Below are 17,021 nucleotides of genomic sequence, written 5' to 3'. Positions count from 1 at the left end.
TGGAGTGTAATGTGGGTTCAATCTCATAACCCTGAGATCATGACCTGAGCTGAAATCAGTAGTCAGGCGCTTAGCCAACGGGACCCCAAGAAAAATTCTTACCTTTCAGTCTTCTTTTATTTATTTGTTTGGTTTTTTTTGTTTGTTTGTTTTTTTAAAGATTTTATTTATTTGACAGAGAGTACAAGCAGGGGGAGTGGCGGGGAGAGGAAGAAGCAGGCTCCCCGCTGAGCCAAGAGCCCAATGTGGGGTTCGATCCCAGGACTCTGGGATCATGACCTGAGCTGAAGGCAGATGCTTAACCAACTGAGCCACCCAGGCGCTGCCAGTCTTCTTTTAAAAAATACATTAGCTGGGACACCTGGCTGGTTCAGTCAGTGGAGTGTGTGACTGTTGATCTTGGAGTTGTGAGTTGGAGCCCACATTGAGTGTAGAGGTTGCTTAAAAGTAAAGAAATGCCTTTGTAATGTATACAAATTACAAGATTATTTTTTTCTTCCAGATTTTGTATCAGATTGTACCATCTCATAAATTGATGTTAGAATTCCATAGATTACTGAGAAAATCAGGTAAATAGTTTTTGTTTTGTATCTCTTTGTGCAGACAAGCTATAGACTAGCCAAACCCACCCCCACCTGTTTTTGTAAATCAAGTTCTCTTGGAGCACTTTTGTGTTGTCTATGACTTTTGTGCTACAACAGCAGAGTTGTGTAGTTGTGTAGTTGTGACAAAGACCATACAGCTCACAAAGCTTAAATATTTATTGTTTGTCCCTTTATAAGAAAAGTGTGCTGACTTCTGCTGTAGAATATTAGGTAATAGCACAAGAGAAATGGCTTTAATTTGTATAATTCACCTCGTTTTAATCTTTACTGCATTTCAGCTCGGTATAGAAAAGCACATACTTCTTCATAGAAGGAAGTCAGCTTAAGTCCAGTAGGTACTGGGGCTACGTCAGGACCTCATCTGTTAGAAGAGAGGGCAGGTTCTTTAAATAGTGTCCTCCCTCAGTCGAATGTAGCCCATTTAGAAATCAGATCCACCACTCTGACTTCATTAGCTGGAACTAAATTACTAAATTTTTCAGTAATTTACTGAAGAGTATGAATTTCAAAATACTGGAAGAGGTAAGAATTCAGTAATTTATTGGAGAGTATGAGCATAACGAATTATTTTAAACTGCTAACCAAACTAGAAGGCTTACAACTTAGTAGTATTTTATTAACCGAATACATATTTTTAGCCTTGTGCACCTCAATACCTTGTGTAAATTCTAATTGTGCCCATTACAGAAAAAGAAGACCACCGTAAACTGGGATTAGAGGTCTTATTTGGAGTCTTAGATTTTGCTGGATGCACTAAAAATATAACTGCTTGGAAATACTTGGCAAAATACCTGAGACAGACTTTAATGGGGTAAGTAAAAGACACAGTGTTTATTACTGGATCAGATCAGTAAAATTTCCCAGTATTTTAGCTGATACCTTTTACTGTTTAAGTAAATTTCTTTGCTTATGTTTTTTCATTTCTTTTTTTTTTTTTAAAGACTAACCAATTGAATGTGAAATAAACATTAAATTGATTTTATTTTTTTTTAAAGATTTTATTTATTTATTTGACAGATCACAAGTAGACGGAGAGGCAGGCAGAGAGAGAGAGAGAGAGAGGGAAGCAGGCTCCCTGCTGAGCAGAGAGCCTGATGCGGGACTCGGTCCCAGGACCCTGAGATCATGACCTGAGCCGAAGGCAGCGGCTTAACCCACTGAGCCACCCAGGCACCCCATGTTTTTTCATTTCTTGAACTGAGTACATCAGAAGCAAGAAAATACATTCCCAAGCGAAACATACAAAAATACTGTCAAGATTTTTTATGCTGTCAAAAAGTACCATACCTTACCACTGTGGTATTGGGGAAGATGTATGTTTTCAAGTTGGAAATGTTGGCAAACAGTGGTCACTCCCACTCTTCGCCAGACGCTTCATGAAGCTCTTGGTGATCTGTGTCATCATCTTATAAAATCTCATAGGAAGCAGCTTTTCTCCCAGCTGTTTTTCAGTAGTTTTCAGTGGGGCTTTGCAGGCCTCATAAGATCATCATAGGTTGTGTTCATTCAGCAAATATTTGTGAAGTCCACTGTGAGCTGGATATCTGAAACTACACCTGTGATCATGATGTCATTAGTGCCACATTTCAAGTGAAAACAGGAGTGGTCCTAGTCATTTTTACTTCGTGAGAGGAAGGGGTTAACTTTGTGATAACGTTAAGGGTCATGTGTTTATCATATCCATTTCAGTTGGTTAGAATCTTTAGCATCTATGGGAACTTGTGTCAGACTTCAGATATGACTGGACCTTGGAGACAGAAGAGGGCTGATTATAAAGTGTTTTGGTGTGATAACTGTAAACCACTTTTCACATCTACAGCAGCATAAAACCCCCAGCTAGCCACAAGATTTGTGAAGGCAAAGAAGTGTACTCTTCATTTTTTTAAACCTCTAGAAGTTCTGCCACAGGCACACATGGGTGCTGATAAATATTTGCTCAGTTAAGTTATTGACAAACACTTAGCATTGTCTGGGTTCCACTGTCAAACCTGTGTGTTCACATATTTGTATAATAATGGCATCTTAATTTGAGTAGTAATTTGTAACATATAAAGTAAGGTTTTATAGTAATTTTTAAGTAATAATCATCATATTTAACATTCATTGAACATTTAGGAAGTACCAGACAATATGCAAAGGTCTTTATATGAGACCACTATACTCCTGGGCCAGTTTAATGACAATGCTTTGAGATGGGGACCATTAATAGCTTCACGGAAATTCAGGTTCAGAGAGATTAAGCAACTTGCCCAGGATCACATAGTAAATGGGAGATTGGAGATTCAAACCCAGGATTTTGAGTTCTGGGCATGTGCTGTTAACCACTCTGTATACCAAACTGGCTATTTAATTAAATGGAAAGCAGAAATTAAAGAGAACTAAAAAGGATTTGCTTTCATGCATGTGCTATACCATGGATGGCCACACTAGAAAGTACTTTGAGAACATCTTCCTTGTCATCTTTCCACAGACGTTTTTTGGTTTTGTTTTTGTTTTTTGTTTTTGTTTTTTTTTTTTTTTTGGTGAGTGGGAAAATAACTATTTTCTTTGGGGGTGTGGACAGATTCCAATCTCAGAATTTCTGGAATTGCTTCTTGGTGCCAGTGGCCTTTGTGACTTGGAACACGTTGAACCACACAGTCTTTCTCAAGGGCTGGCACTCGCCCACTGTGACCATGTCCAATCTGGACATCCCTGACGTGGGGGGACAGGTGCGTGGACATGTTCTTGTCCCTTGTCCCATGTTTCTTGAAGAAGTACTTTTGGATGTAGTGGAGGTAGTCTCAGCAGGTGACAGTGGTCTTCTCAGCTTCATCTTGGTCGGTCCCCACACCAGCCAGGATCTGCCCGCGGATAGGGACATTTCTTGTCTGTGTCGGTGCCCTCAGTGGCCTCCTTGGGCGTCTTGAAACCCAGACTGATGTTTCTGTAGTATCACAGGTGCTTCTCCTTGCCCGTCGCTCCGAGCAGGACCCCCTTCTCATTTTGAGAGATGGTTGTCTGCTTTGGTAGGCAGCCTCAGTCTGAACGTCTACCATCTTCCCAGCTGCGTGACAAAAGGGCTTTCTTATGTTCAAATTCTGGCAGTATGGTCCACCTCCCATCACTGAGCTTCCCGTTTAACATTTCTTTTCTAGGAATCACCTTGCCTGGGTTCAAGAAGAGTGGAACTCCAGGAAAAGCTGGTGGCCAGACTTTCACTTCAGCTCCTTTTGGGCAAAAAGCGACTGGAAAGAGGATGAAACGTTGGCTTGTGAGAAGGCTTTGGTCGCTGGAATATTGTTAGGAAAAGGTACGAAGGTTTGTTTTCTTCTTATCTAGGCAGAGCTTTGGGATGATTTTGAAATTACAAGGTGTGACCGTTCATTCATGCCACGGGTTGCGGGGTATAGTGCCCAAGGGCATTAGCGGCTGGAGAAAAAACTGGGGAATGGGAAAATGGATGTGGAGTTGGGGCCAGCTGACGTGCTAGTCGTGACCGTCCGTGACCTAGAAGAAGCGATTTCATCTTGTTAATTGTGGTGGTTGGTTTTCATGCTGTAACTTGAGTATCTTTAGGGGCCAATTAAGATAGCGGATGCAGAGTGTTTTCACAGCAACCGACATTGTCTACCTTACAGTATTAGAAAGAGAAGAATATTCTCTGGTGATTTCATTGTTGCATAATTGCTATTATATTTAGTTGTCTGTTCTTACAAGGATGAAACATTTTTCCCTATAAAAAATTATGCCCCCTGTAACTTATTTAAAAATCCTCTTAAAAGAAAGGGAAATTGATCTTATGTCTGTGGTCGGTCTTGACTCTGAAAACTCTTACTGCTTTGTGCCACTGCCCTGTGAGGACAGAGATGGGACCACGCCTGGGTCTGTCCAGAGATGAAGCGAATGCCCGTGTTCATGAGTAAGCAGTCTGTTGCTAGAGAATTCAGAGTATCCTAAAGAGCATCTTCAGCTTGGCTTTAGATATGGTCGATACTATTTTGGAGTTAGTATTCTCAGTGAGTGTTTCAGATGGTTACTAAGGTTAATAAAGTGCCAGTTTCTCAGAGGAAAGGGACGAATAAAAGGGAAAGCAATCATAAGATTTCTGAACACACACCAAGGAACAGAAATGTGATTCAGACTGTGATTTCCTACTTCCTTATGAGCATAGAGGCATCTAGTACAGATACCTAAAGGCGTCTGTGCTTGAGCAGAGTCTGAAAACATGGGCTGATTTTCCAGTTCTGTCATCTTGCCCTGTCCCTTAGGTCAAACAGTTAAGCTTTGGGAGCCTTCTCCGAGTGGGCTTTGTCAACACCTGTCCTTGAGGCTTACAGGACGGTTGTGAGCATCAAGCGAGCGTCGCATCGAAGTGCTTGATAAATTCAGAAGTGCTCTCTGCACATTAGCCATAACCATGCCTGAAAAGGGGTCCATCTCTTGTTTTGGGCCTTAGTGTCGGGCTTCAGTCAGTCTGGTCAGGAGTTGAGCTGGTTATGCTCATTATATCACAGGATTCAAATTCTGGTCATGGTCTGCCTTTGTTCCATGCTTAAAGTCGGGTGTGGTAGCTGCCTGTCTTCCCACCTCTGCTAAGGCAAGCCAGGCCCTGTCCCTCGACTCCAAGTCTGGTGGCTTGTGAGGAGATAGGAGTTTACTGTAGTTGATTTGGCTTTTTCTCTGTGTTAGGGTGGGAGCAAAATTCTTTCCATCTTTCAGTATTCTAGATAGAAGCAGAGGTCTGTGTACAAAGCATTTTGTTTTTGCTGAGGTGGTAGGTGTGTTTAGAAATACAGGTTATTAACACCACAGACGCCGCTGCTTCCCAGCTAACAAAATAGTAGTCATTCTGGCACACTGTTGTCAGGGACGATAAAATGGTCACTGGAGGTGCGATATGTTTCCTAGCAATTTCCCAGAGATGATGGTTGGATTAGATACATTCTGAGACTATGATGAAATTAGTTTTTCTTAGGTGATTTATGGTCTCACTCATTTATCAAATTAAAAAAAAAACTTGTAATATCTAGTTTACAGTTTTTTAACAGAGATTTGATTCATGCCTGAAATATTTAACCAGTGATCTGCTTAGCACTCTAAGACTGTGACAAGCAGATAGAAGAACTTGTCATGAGCACGAGGCCCCTTTCTCAGAGCTGCAAGGTCACCGCCCCACTGCTCACTGGGTGCTGGAATGACTAGCCAAGTTCTGATCTCTTCTGACCTGTGAGTTCATTCTAATCCTTCACCTCAGGGTTTTCTTACAGAGAACTTTCTTACTGTGACTGATGCCTCTTGGGCTGTTGTTCAAGCTAACCTTGAAAGGGAAGCGATTGTAATTTGCTTTTGGAGAAGGCATATTCAATGCACGAGTATGTGATAATACACATATCACCTTAACTAGGGTTTGGGAGGCAGGGTGGAAAGCCAGATGAAGTGTGCGCTCGAATTATGACGGGTCGGAAGCATTTTTGTATGTAGGAAGCATGCGTACATTTCACCGGCAACAGCTCTCAGAATGTGCTCATACTGGTATACCTCATACAGATCCCCCCATTTTCATAATCATTACTGTGTCAGAGCTGAAGCACAATTTTTTAAAATGTAGAAATATACTTGAAGCATTGGTAAGTATTAAAACGCTTTATTTTGTTTTTTAGATTGCAGATATTTTCGGTTTATTTCCAAACAAGATGATGAAGTCTTAAGGAAAAAAATTAAGCGGATAAAGAAGGCAGTGGAAAATCACAGTATTGTAAATCCAGGACGCTGATATTGAATACTAGTTATTTCAGATGAGTAGCTACAGAATAGTAGCTCGGTGGGTAATTGTTGAATGTATTATTTATTTGGTGTTTCTAGGAGGGAGTTTATATGGCTGCCAAAAAGTTATTTTTATATTTTTCTGTATTTTCTTTTATTATAATTATATGTAAAGAAACAGTCTCAGTGCCTTTGTTCTTTATAAGTACATATTTTTCCTTTTTTGTACTGTGAATTATAATATTTATAATGGAATAACCTCCACATAAGAAATAAATTTGTTTAATGTATAGAGAATACAGCTGTATAGAGAATACAGCTGTATAGCAGTGACTGCCATTTGCAAATAATTTGCTTCTGACTATTGTATAATAAAACATAACTTTAGTATTGTTAAGTGAATTTATATTCTTCTTTAAGATTTTTTTTTTTATTGATTTATTTGACAGAGATCACAAGTAGGCAGAGAGGAGGAAGCAGGCTCCCCGCTGAGCAGAGAGCCTGATGCAGGGCTCGATCCCAGGACCCTGAGATCATGACCTGAGCTGAAGGCAGAGGCTTAACCCACGGAGCCACCCAGGCGCCCCTCTTCTTTAAGACTCTGAATGATCCATGTTAGGTTTGCCATCATAAAGAATATAGTAGAGGACGCCTGGGTGACTCTGTAGGTTGAGTGTTTAGCTCTTGATTTTGGCTTGAGTCATGATCTCAGGGTCATGAGATCGAGCCCCTCATGGGGCTCCGCACTTAGTGGGGGGGTCTGCTTCTCTCCCTCTACCCCTTCCCCTGCTCCCAGGTGCTTAGAAGCTCATGCATGTGCATGCTCTCTTTATCTCTCTCTCTCAAATAAATAAATTTTTTAAAAAATTATATATATGTCATGAGTTCTGTTGAGGATTTTGGAAACAGAGAAGGATTTAGGAAAGGAATCCACTTCCTTTTTTGGTATTACGACAAGGGACAAAGGGCGCCTTTGCCAAGTGTGAGGTCTCAAGAGACTGGTCGGCTTGAATTCTGGGTTTATCATTAGGTAATTCTGTGACTTCCTGGGCAGGTTACTGAGCTTTCTTAGTTCCTTTACCCATAGATGAGAGACAGTAGGATTTATCTCATCAGATTGCTCTGAATAATGAAAAATGTAGTGAACACCTAGGGTAATAATTAATACTTAACAAATCTTAAGTAAGTGACCATCCTTCATCCTGGTTTTAGACACTAAGTAACAGGAACTAAATAAAGATAATTTAAAGTCTTGTTTTCTCCTAGAAACCTCTGAAATACAGAAATCGTGTAATCGTTGGGTTAATGCTTCCTACTAAAACACCCCTGTCTTTCAAGCTGCTTACCATCCAGCCATCAACCTTGGACTTGAGGGCTTCACACACATTTGCGATCACTCAGTCCGCACAGGTCCTCCTTGCTCACCTGCCCCAAACTCTGATCTCTGGCTCACCAGCTTAGTGGGACTGTCATGCTTTGCTTGGACTCTGACGCAATGCACTGCCCATGAGAAGTCCCAAGACAGGGAAGTTAGACTATTATTGTAGAACTTATTTTATGAGTTTCAGTTTAGTAATGCTAGTCTTGTGTTGTCTGTTGCCCACTACTTTGAAAACAGTTGTCTCATGTATTTTATCTAGATTAAATGATATGTAAACTAACTAAATTAAAATTAGGACCTTTTTCCTATCAAAGATACCTTTAAGAAAATTAAGTACAGCCTATTAAAAGAAAGAAATATTTGTGGGGCACCTGGCTGGTTCAGGCAGTAGAGCATGTGACTCTTGACCTTTGGGTTGTAAGTTTGAGCTCCATATTGGGTATGGAGATTACTTAAAATTTTTTTAAAAAAGAAAAAAAGTCTTGTTGAGAAAAAGATATAAACATATACATTCGACATATACTTTAGTTATGACTAAGATGTTTATATGTGTATGTGTCTGCGATGCATGAACTGGCAAAAGATTAAACAAATTCAAATCCGTAAACAGGACAAAGAACCCAAGAGAGATAGTGGGCCAAGCTCAGGAACAAATATTTCACAGCAGAGGGTAAACATGGACCATAAACACATAAGCCAAGGAGATGCAAATCCAGAGTGGAGTGGGATACCAGTTCTGACCCGCTCAGTGAGCAAAAATGGAGATACTGAGGTTGAAGAGAGGTGGATCCACAGAGTCTCTCAGAGTAGCTGGTGGGATGTAAAATACTGTAGTCATTTTGGGAAACACTTGCTTTACCGTTTACTAAGACTATCCTTAAGTGTTTACTTGGGAAATGCTTGTACCTGTAAGCCAAGAGACAATAGCACTGTTCATCATAGCGGAAAAACTAGGGAAAAACCCCACAAATGCCCATTGGCATGAGATTGGACAAATTGTGGTAGAGTCATGTAAAGAAAAATGAATAAACCGTAGCTTTATACATCAGCGTAGGCGGATCTCAGTAACCTACCAGGTGGGAGAAATGAATCCCAACTTACTGCTTTATGCCTCCCTAGAGTTCAAACTATAAAGTTCAAACTGATGACTAAAATGTTTATAAACGCATACAGATTGTGATGAAACCCCATATAAATAAAGCAGGAGGTAAGCAGGTGGTTATCTCTGGATGGGAGAGGCAGAGCAATAGAGCGGAGAAAAGCAGGGTAAGGGATGTGAATCACGGCTAATGGTCTAGTGTTTTAATTAGGCGGCAGGCTTTTCCTGGACTAATGTTGACGGTGTCTCATGGGCCAAGGATTGTGATTTACCGCATTTGGTGCACTTCAGGCTACTTTGAACAAGGAAAAGGACCATACAGTATAGATTCCATTTATATGAAATGTCCAGAGTAGGCAAGTCCACAGAAATGGAAGAAAGTACATTAGAGATTGCCTAGGGCAGGGGAAGGGAGGTGGATGGGAAGATAAGGTGGGAGTGATAACCAAAGGGTACAGGGTTTCTTTTGGGGGTGATGAAAAATATCCCCAATTTGGGGTGATGGTTTCACAATTCCCTCTGTTGAATATATTAAAAAGCATTTAATCGTACACATTAAATGAGTTTACTATATGGTGTGCGAATTTTATCAATGACACTTACCAAAAAGAAATAAAACCAAAAAACCAATAAGCTTTATGGAGTCAGAAAGGTCTGGATTCAACAAAGCACCTCACCTAACTGAGCCTCAAGTTTATTCTATAAAATGGGGTGATCTGAAAAATGTTTAGCTTGAGTCTTGATGTTCTGTTTTGCTCAATAAATGGTAACGTTTGTTTTTATGAACAAAAAAAAAAAGGAAAAGAAACTGAACAATGAACACAAGACCAAACTATTCTTTTTTTTTTTTTAAGATTTTATTTATTTATTTGACAGAGATCACAGGTAGGCAGAGAGGCAGGCAGAGAGAGGAGGAAGCGGGCTCCCCACTGAGCAGAGAGCCCGACGCGGGGCTTGATCCCAGGATCCTGGGATCATGACCTGAGCCGAAGGCAGAGGCCTAACCCACTGAGCCACCCAGGCGCCCCAAGACCAAACTATTCGCTAATGAAGGAGTAAATGTGGCCTTTTTGGATCTAGCTATTTATCCATATTTATAGCACAAGGGTTTTTTTTGACTGGATTGGATTAGAATGTATTTTAAATATTTCAAAAGGAAATAAGCAGACCCGTGATGGATGTGGTCTACAAATCCCATGACTAACATCTGATTAAGTTAATTTTTAAAATTAATCTATTTGAGGGGTGCCTGGGTGGCTCAGTGGGTTAAAGCCTCTGCTTTTGGCTCAGGTCATGATCCTGGGGCCCTGGAATCGAGCCCCACATGGGGCTCTCTTCTCAGCAGGGAGGCTGCCTCCCCGCCTCTCTCTGCCTGCCTCTCTGCCTACTTGGGATCTCTGTCTGTCAAGTGAATAAATAAAATCTTTAAAAAAAATTTAATGTATTTGGGGTGCCTGGCTGGCTCGGTGCTTAGAGCAGGTGACTCCCTATCTCGGAGTTGTGAGTTTGAGCCCCATGGTGGGCTTGGAGTCAAGTTAAAAAGAAAAAAGAAAGTTTAAAAACTGTTGTTTGAAACTCTTCCTCCATCTAAGATGCATGCTTCCCAAAGAAATAATCACACATCAAATAAAAGTCCACTCCTCTTCAGTCCTCCAAAGAACCTTCTCTGTGGGTCCACACAGATACAGATGTATGCTTTAACTCAGCAAGTAGAGGCAGATCCTGAGTTTCTGTCCTGTCAGCCCCATGATAACAGTTGCCTGCTGTCTGCTTAAAGCTCCCCTTATGCCTGTACCAAGAATTCACATCATCTTACCAACATAGTCTTCAGTTGACTGGCTGTGTCTGGCGCACATGTTTTCCAAATGAAGATAAACAAGTAGAAGTGATTGCTGTGCTCTCATGTTTTGATACATCGTGATGGAATGCACAAGATCTGGGCTACATTCCAGAACACCTAAATTTAATTTTTTGATTTTTATTCTTTTAAAGATTTTATTTATTTTAGAGAGAGAGTGAGAGAGCACGCAAGCAGGGGGAGGAGCAGAGGGAGAGGGACAAGCAGACTCCGTGCTCAGTGTGGAGCCCAATGCGGGGCTCGATCCCACAACATGAGCCGAAATCAGGAGTCAGACGCTTAACCACTTAGACGACTAAGCCACCCAGTTGTTCCAGAATACCTAAATTTTATTGCTGTTTTTCCCATTCAACCAAAGCAGGATCCCTAAATGTTTCATGGAGCATCTTTGAGGTAATTCACTTGTCTGTACATTGGGAATACAGCATTTCCCCTTTACCTCAGAGAATTTTTGTGAAGTTCAAAGGAGATTAGGAAATACTTTATATACTGTAATACAAATGAAGAGAGGTATTAATACATTCCCTAATCTCAAACACACCTGTTCATTTCCATATGGTGAGAAGGCGGATAAACCAAGAGAGAAAACTGAACTATATGGAAGGGAGTGAGCTAGAACACTTCTTTTTCTACTTTTTCTGTCTTATTCCATGACATGATGCTAGAATAAACACCAAACCTGAACCTTCCAACAATATTTTTGAAAGGCACTTGCCAGGGGGGCCTGGTGGGCTCAGCTGGAAGAGCATGGGCAACTTTGATCTCGGGGTCATGACTTTGAGCCTGAAGTTGGGTGTAAAGATTACTAAAAAAATGAACTTATATAAAAAAAAAAAAAAGCGCCCTTGCTATATGAAATAGCGTGTTGGGTTGAAATGGGTTGAACTGTGTATTCCCAAAAAGATATGGTGAAGACCTAAGCTCCCGTCCTTCACAGTAGTGACCTTGTTTGGAGGTAGGGTCTTTATGGAGATGAGCTAAAAGTAAGGTCATGAAGGTGGGCCTAATCTGAAATGACTGTGTCCTCGTAAAAGGGAAAACCTGGACACAGATACACACAAACAGAATTCCCTGTGAACACAAAGACAGAAATTGGGGTATTATATCCTCAGGCTGAGGAATGTTCGAGATTACCAGTAAACAGATTCTTCATGGCCCTGAGAGGAACCAACCCTACTGTCACCTTGACCTCTGTCTTCTAGGCTTCAGAAGTGTGAGGCACCTGCTGTTTCAGCCCCGGTTTGTGATACTTTGTTACAACAGCCCCAGCAAACGAATACAGTATTTTTTTTTAAAGTTCTGTTTGCTTCCAAGACTGGAGCACAGGTGATTTCAGATACTCAGTCTGGTCCCAACTTGTAGTTCAGACTTAGCTCCAAAGCTCACGTAACCGTGAAAACTTGTTTCCTGGTCTTCTCCATCTGTACCTCGTCTGAGCACCCTGCTTAACCCTCCTGAGGATTTTCCTAGCCACTCCAGCCTGATGCCCTCTCTCCCTCCTCGGGGAGTTTGTTCCTCATTGTTACCTTCATATCATCTGCCTAGTGTTATTGGTCCTTTTTCTCAGAGCATAAACTCCTTGAAAAAGTGTGTCTTGTGCATCCATTTTCTGTCCAACATTCCTCCTTCAGCATAATGCTTTGTGCATGATAATAGCATATTGATGGTAAATTAATAACTGCATAATGATTATATAATCACATATATAATTATATTGAAAATATTATGTTGTCCCATCTGAAATATTGCATCTTTTAATAATCAGAAATGTATGTGTCAATATGTCTGGTGGGACCTACTAGCTGATCTTTTCTTGGTAATTTTAAAATCCCTCTTTGCCTAAAATATTAAGATCTGATTTGAATTTATATGTCCTGGGTGGATAGGAATTATTATGTCCAAGGTTTTTTGTTTTGTTTTTTAAATTTTACTTATTTCTTGAGAGAGAGAGTGCGTGCGTGCACGAGTAGGGGGAGAAACAGAGGGAGAAAGACAAGCAAAGTCCCCTTCTGAGCATGGACCAGGTCTCAGGGCTTGATCCCATGACCCATGAGATCATGACCTGAGCTGAAGCCAAGAGTTGGACACTCAACAAACTGAGCTAAACTTCTTTTTTTTTTCTTATTATTTTTAAAAGATTTTTACTGGCCCCCCCGGGGATCACGACCTCAGCTGAAGGCAGACACTGAACCCCCTGGGCCACCCAGGTGTCCCCGCTATAATTCTTTAAACACAGTCATTAAGAATTATTTTCCGAGAAGCAGGCATTCCTTTTGAACTCAGTATATTTTGTGGCAAAGGCAAAACTGAGACATAAATGTCAATAAAAGACCTAAAAGTACTTTCAGGTCCACATGGAATGAGAGAATGCACTGATTCTTATGCCTCCTGGGGTCAGGCTGTTCCCTCCCATTTCCAAGAAGGTCGTGGTGTATGAGTCCGCTGGCTGCAGTCGGCCATTGTGTTTGTCACTCCTCCTGCCCAAGGCTTCCAGGGCGATGACATTATCTAACCTTCCAGCAAACAGTCCCCTGGAAACAGCACAGTCACCAGTGACTCATGGGTGCGTTATTATGTTTTAAAAACCAGTATTCAACTAGGGATGTTACTACAGTACAAATAGGAAAGCAGAGATGTGTTGTCGAATATTCTTAACGACTCCCTCCTTCTGACTTTTCCCTTAGTTATAAGAATGATGTGTGTTTGTATTTTAGGTGCCACCGGGCCTTCGTAAGCCACAGCAATGTCAGCACACACTTGACTAGACTGGGGCTCCTTGTGCCCTCTTGAGGACACCCTGGAAAGGCTCTTCTGGGTGGTGAGCAGGAGCCCTCCATAGAAGCCCATCTAGGCTGAGAAGAATCTTGATTTCATGGGCATTTCAAAGGGCAATTTTTGCCCATGAGGAAATTTCAGGGTGGAGTAGAGCCATGGAAGGTACCAGAAGGAAAGTGAACTCTGGTGATGCCTCTGCAGGCTTATGCCCAGGTTCAGGCCTCTGTCTGGGTTTGGGTTGTTTGAGTTCGGGACTCCATGTCCTTCATCCACTCATTACAAATATATATATATATATATATATATATATATATATATATATACACACACACACACACACACACACACGCATATATAATATATATAATATAATGTATAATATAAATATATATAATACATTATATATATATATTTAAATTTTATTTTTTGAGAGAAGGGTGAGGGGCAGAGGGAGAGGGAGAGAGAGAATCTCACACAGACTCCATGCCCAGCGCTAAGCCTGATGTGGGTCTTGATCTCACAACCCTGAGATCACGACCTGAACCAAAATCAGGAGCGGCTGCTTAAGCGACTGAGCCACCCAGGTGCCCCTCATTTAAGAAATATTGAGCCAAGCCTTGTTATGTGCAAGGAACAGGTATAAAGTGAAACACATTCTTAAATGCTAATGTTGAAACATATCCTAAGTGCAGAGGTGTGCCCCGAGAGTGAGCATAGAGCTGGCACAAATAAAGACGCAGATGTTCTGTGATTGCTGGGGACGCTGTCCAGTAGCCCCCATTGCTGACTCCTTGTTTCCCCCGGGCCACGCTCCCTTTCTTCTTGCTCCTGCTGTGGATGTAGGATTTATGGCATGTCCTCTCTTCCTACCACTGCAAGGATGGCCCTCTCCAGATCACAGGGACCGCATGGCTCCCCGTCCCTCCTCCTACCGGCTCCCCCTGCCTCCCCCTACTGCCCCTCCCCGTTCTCAGATCCCTGCCGGAGTCCCGGTGGTGCCATTCAGCACTACTGGAAGGTTTGCATCTTTCCCTTGCACACTCCGACCCCTGGGACTACGTAATCTGTAATCCGATGTGTTCTCTCCGGGAGACTCCCAGCAGCTCAGGCTTGTGAAGAAACTATAAACAAAATGTGAATTTCCTGCCCCTCCCCCGCCCCCACCCCGAGGAATTCTTAGCAGTTTTCTTGAATCCCAGCAGACCTGCCCTTGACACCACTGAACCTTTTCCTAAGAAGCCATGCACCCCAATCACTCAGCAGTAAGGGTCAGAACTTGCACCAGCTTCATGTTTAGGTGGGATTGGAGGGGACGGGGACACCTCTCACTGTTTTCATAGGAGGCACTTGGCTATGCACACCGCAGAAGGGGCACTGCTCACAAACCACCTCAGGGAACTCCTTGGGGGCGGGATAAAAGGAAGGAAGAAAACACCCTGGGGGTAGAGAGTGCAGGGTGGGGGGGAGGGAGGGAACTACAGCACAGCAGGGGAGCCAGCCTGAGCCGACGCGGCAGCCGGAGTCTTCCAGAGCCCAAAATGCTAAGGACATCCACTCCTGGGGGTGCTCTGAGGAGCTGGGCCCTCAGACTCCCTACTTCTTCGGGCATTTGCCACCTCTGCCTCACATTCTGGTTGGGCCAGGTGGGCTTGCTGCAGGGACATCCCCAGTGCCTGGATTATGGGCCCCCCTTCCAGCCCCCGGTGCACCTCGAGTTTTGCTCAGACTACGAGTCTTTCGGCTGCTGTGACCAGCATAAGGACCGCCGCCTCGCTGCTCGGTACAGGGACATCATGGATTACTTTGACCTCCGGGGCCATGAGCTGTGTGGGGGCTACATTAAGGACATCCTCTGCCAGGTAGGCCTGAGTGAAACCCTGCACGGTAGTGAGGGAGCCAGCTTGGCAAAGTGCGGGTGCTGGGCTTGGTGGCGTGGGTCCTGGGGCAAGGGGGTTGGGGGGGCTCCTTGGCCACTGGCCCTTTAGAAAGCTCTCCTGGTAGCTGCCTCACCGTAGAGCTCCCGTCTCTGGATGCGCACACGGAAGCGAGGGGGTGCTGGCTTTGGTTTCCACCTGGAGACCTCTGGTGGGTCTCCCCACCCCCAGGGGGTCCGCTGGTCCTTGGGCTTTCTCACCCCGAAGGCGGAGATGGGTGTCCCCCATGGAGCTCTCCGGGCAGCGTTGCCTGGAGTTTCCCTGCACTGCCCTGGGAGCGGGACGCAGTGCCCAGCCGCGGTGGTTACCGAGGCCTTGGAGTGGTGGCACCTGCTGGGGCCCATTTGTGCCGGGGGTCTCCGGTGTGATGCTGGTGGTGGCAGAGTCGGGGGGCTCTCCCCGGCATTCTGGAGCTGGGCTGACAGGGCTTCAAGCCGCTGGGAGACAGTGACTCACAGAGGTTCTGCTCCTGCAGGCTCTCCAAGGGCCAAAATCCACATCCCTGGCAGGCATCCCCCATCACCGAACTCTGGGAAGAGGGGTTCAGGGTGCAGGGGAGAGTCACCCTGGAGGAGGGCCGCTGAGAGAGGCTGCCACGGGAAGGGGTGCTCTCATGAGGTGTGGGGGCGAAGAGGAGGGAGTCCAGGCAGACCTGTGATCTGGGACCCCGCTGAGCCTGTCGGCGCAGCCACTGGGCCCTCCCGCCTCCACTGCTCCGAGCGCACTGGCCGCCCCCTCTCCCCACGGGCAGGGCACACCGCAGATCGCGACGCAGAATCCAGCCACCTGGGTGGCATCTCCCCGGGGCTGTCCTCTCCTACCTCAGCCACCACCCCTCAGCGGGGAACAGGAGAATTAACTCCGGAATAACCATGGGGGGCCGAAGCTGGGCTCTTCTGAGCAACACCAAGCTCGTTCGTTTCCGAGATGCCCCCTGGTGAAATTGTCTCCACCCTCCCTAGGGCTCCCCTCCCCCCTGCTTTCCCTACTGGGAGAAGTTTCCGAAAGTCAAATTCAGCAGCTCTCCTCTTGGAGGGATCTGAGGAATCAGAATAACCTACATGAGTCTATTTATTTAGTTTCAAGCCCCCTCCTCTTTCTTTCCGCGAACACGGAGTGTATTCCCAGCAGTGATTCTGCAGGAAGTTATTAGGATCCTGATTTTACTGTTAAAGAGTCCGGAGTCTTTTTGTTTTTGTTTTTGTTTTTTTTTAAAGATTTTATTTATTTATTTGACAGACAGAGATCACAAGTAGGCAGGGTGGAGGTGGGGGCGGGAAGTAGGCTTCCTGCTGAGCAGGGAGCCCAACGCAGGGCTTGATCCCAAGACCCTGAGATCATGACCTGAGCTGAAGGCAGGGGCTTAACCCACTGAGCCACCCAGGGGCTCCAAGGAGTCTGGAGTTTTAAAGAACTTGTCGAAGGTCAGACCGTGCTGAGGCACAAATCTAGAGGCTCAGGCTCTGAGTCTTCTGCCCTTTGGATCACATCTCGCCAAGATGGAGTCCCAACAGTACCAATCCATTTACTTCATGGTTTTCGGGCCCGGGCCAAGTGTATGTCCCATTAGAACAGCCTCAGTGCATCTTGCCCCCTTCCCTGTCCTCCGTGCAGAGAACAGAGT

General features: G+C 44.1%; 2 protein-coding genes and 1 pseudogene across 2 annotated transcripts in view; 2 read left to right on the top strand and 1 right to left on the bottom strand.

Moving 5' to 3' along the window:
• Positions 1–6,799, top strand: part of TAF1A (TATA-box binding protein associated factor, RNA polymerase I subunit A) — a 32,519-nt gene extending 25,720 nt beyond the window's left edge. The window contains exons 8-11 of the mRNA XM_047704278.1: positions 503–569; positions 1,293–1,416; positions 3,743–3,897; positions 6,248–6,799. Of these exons, the coding sequence (XP_047560234.1) occupies positions 503–569; positions 1,293–1,416; positions 3,743–3,897; positions 6,248–6,360 (459 nt within the window). The 3' untranslated portion in view covers positions 6,361–6,799. The remainder of the gene's footprint in view (positions 1–502; positions 570–1,292; positions 1,417–3,742; positions 3,898–6,247) is intronic.
• Positions 3,130–3,643, bottom strand: LOC125085690 (40S ribosomal protein S11-like; annotated as a pseudogene).
• A 7,182-nt stretch (positions 6,800–13,981) lies between the features above and the next one.
• The window catches only part of HHIPL2 (HHIP like 2), a 32,576-nt gene continuing 29,536 nt past the window's right edge, over positions 13,982–17,021 (top strand). Inside the window, exon 1 of the mRNA XM_047704276.1 lies at positions 13,982–15,322. Within this exon, the coding sequence (XP_047560232.1) occupies positions 15,002–15,322 (321 nt within the window). The 5' untranslated portion in view covers positions 13,982–15,001. The remainder of the gene's footprint in view (positions 15,323–17,021) is intronic.

Source organism: Lutra lutra, chromosome 15 (assembly GCF_902655055.1).
Source record: "Lutra lutra chromosome 15, mLutLut1.2, whole genome shotgun sequence".
NCBI classification, from domain to species: Eukaryota; Metazoa; Chordata; class Mammalia; order Carnivora; family Mustelidae; genus Lutra; species Lutra lutra.
This window is presented reverse-complemented; position numbering and strand designations above follow the sequence as displayed.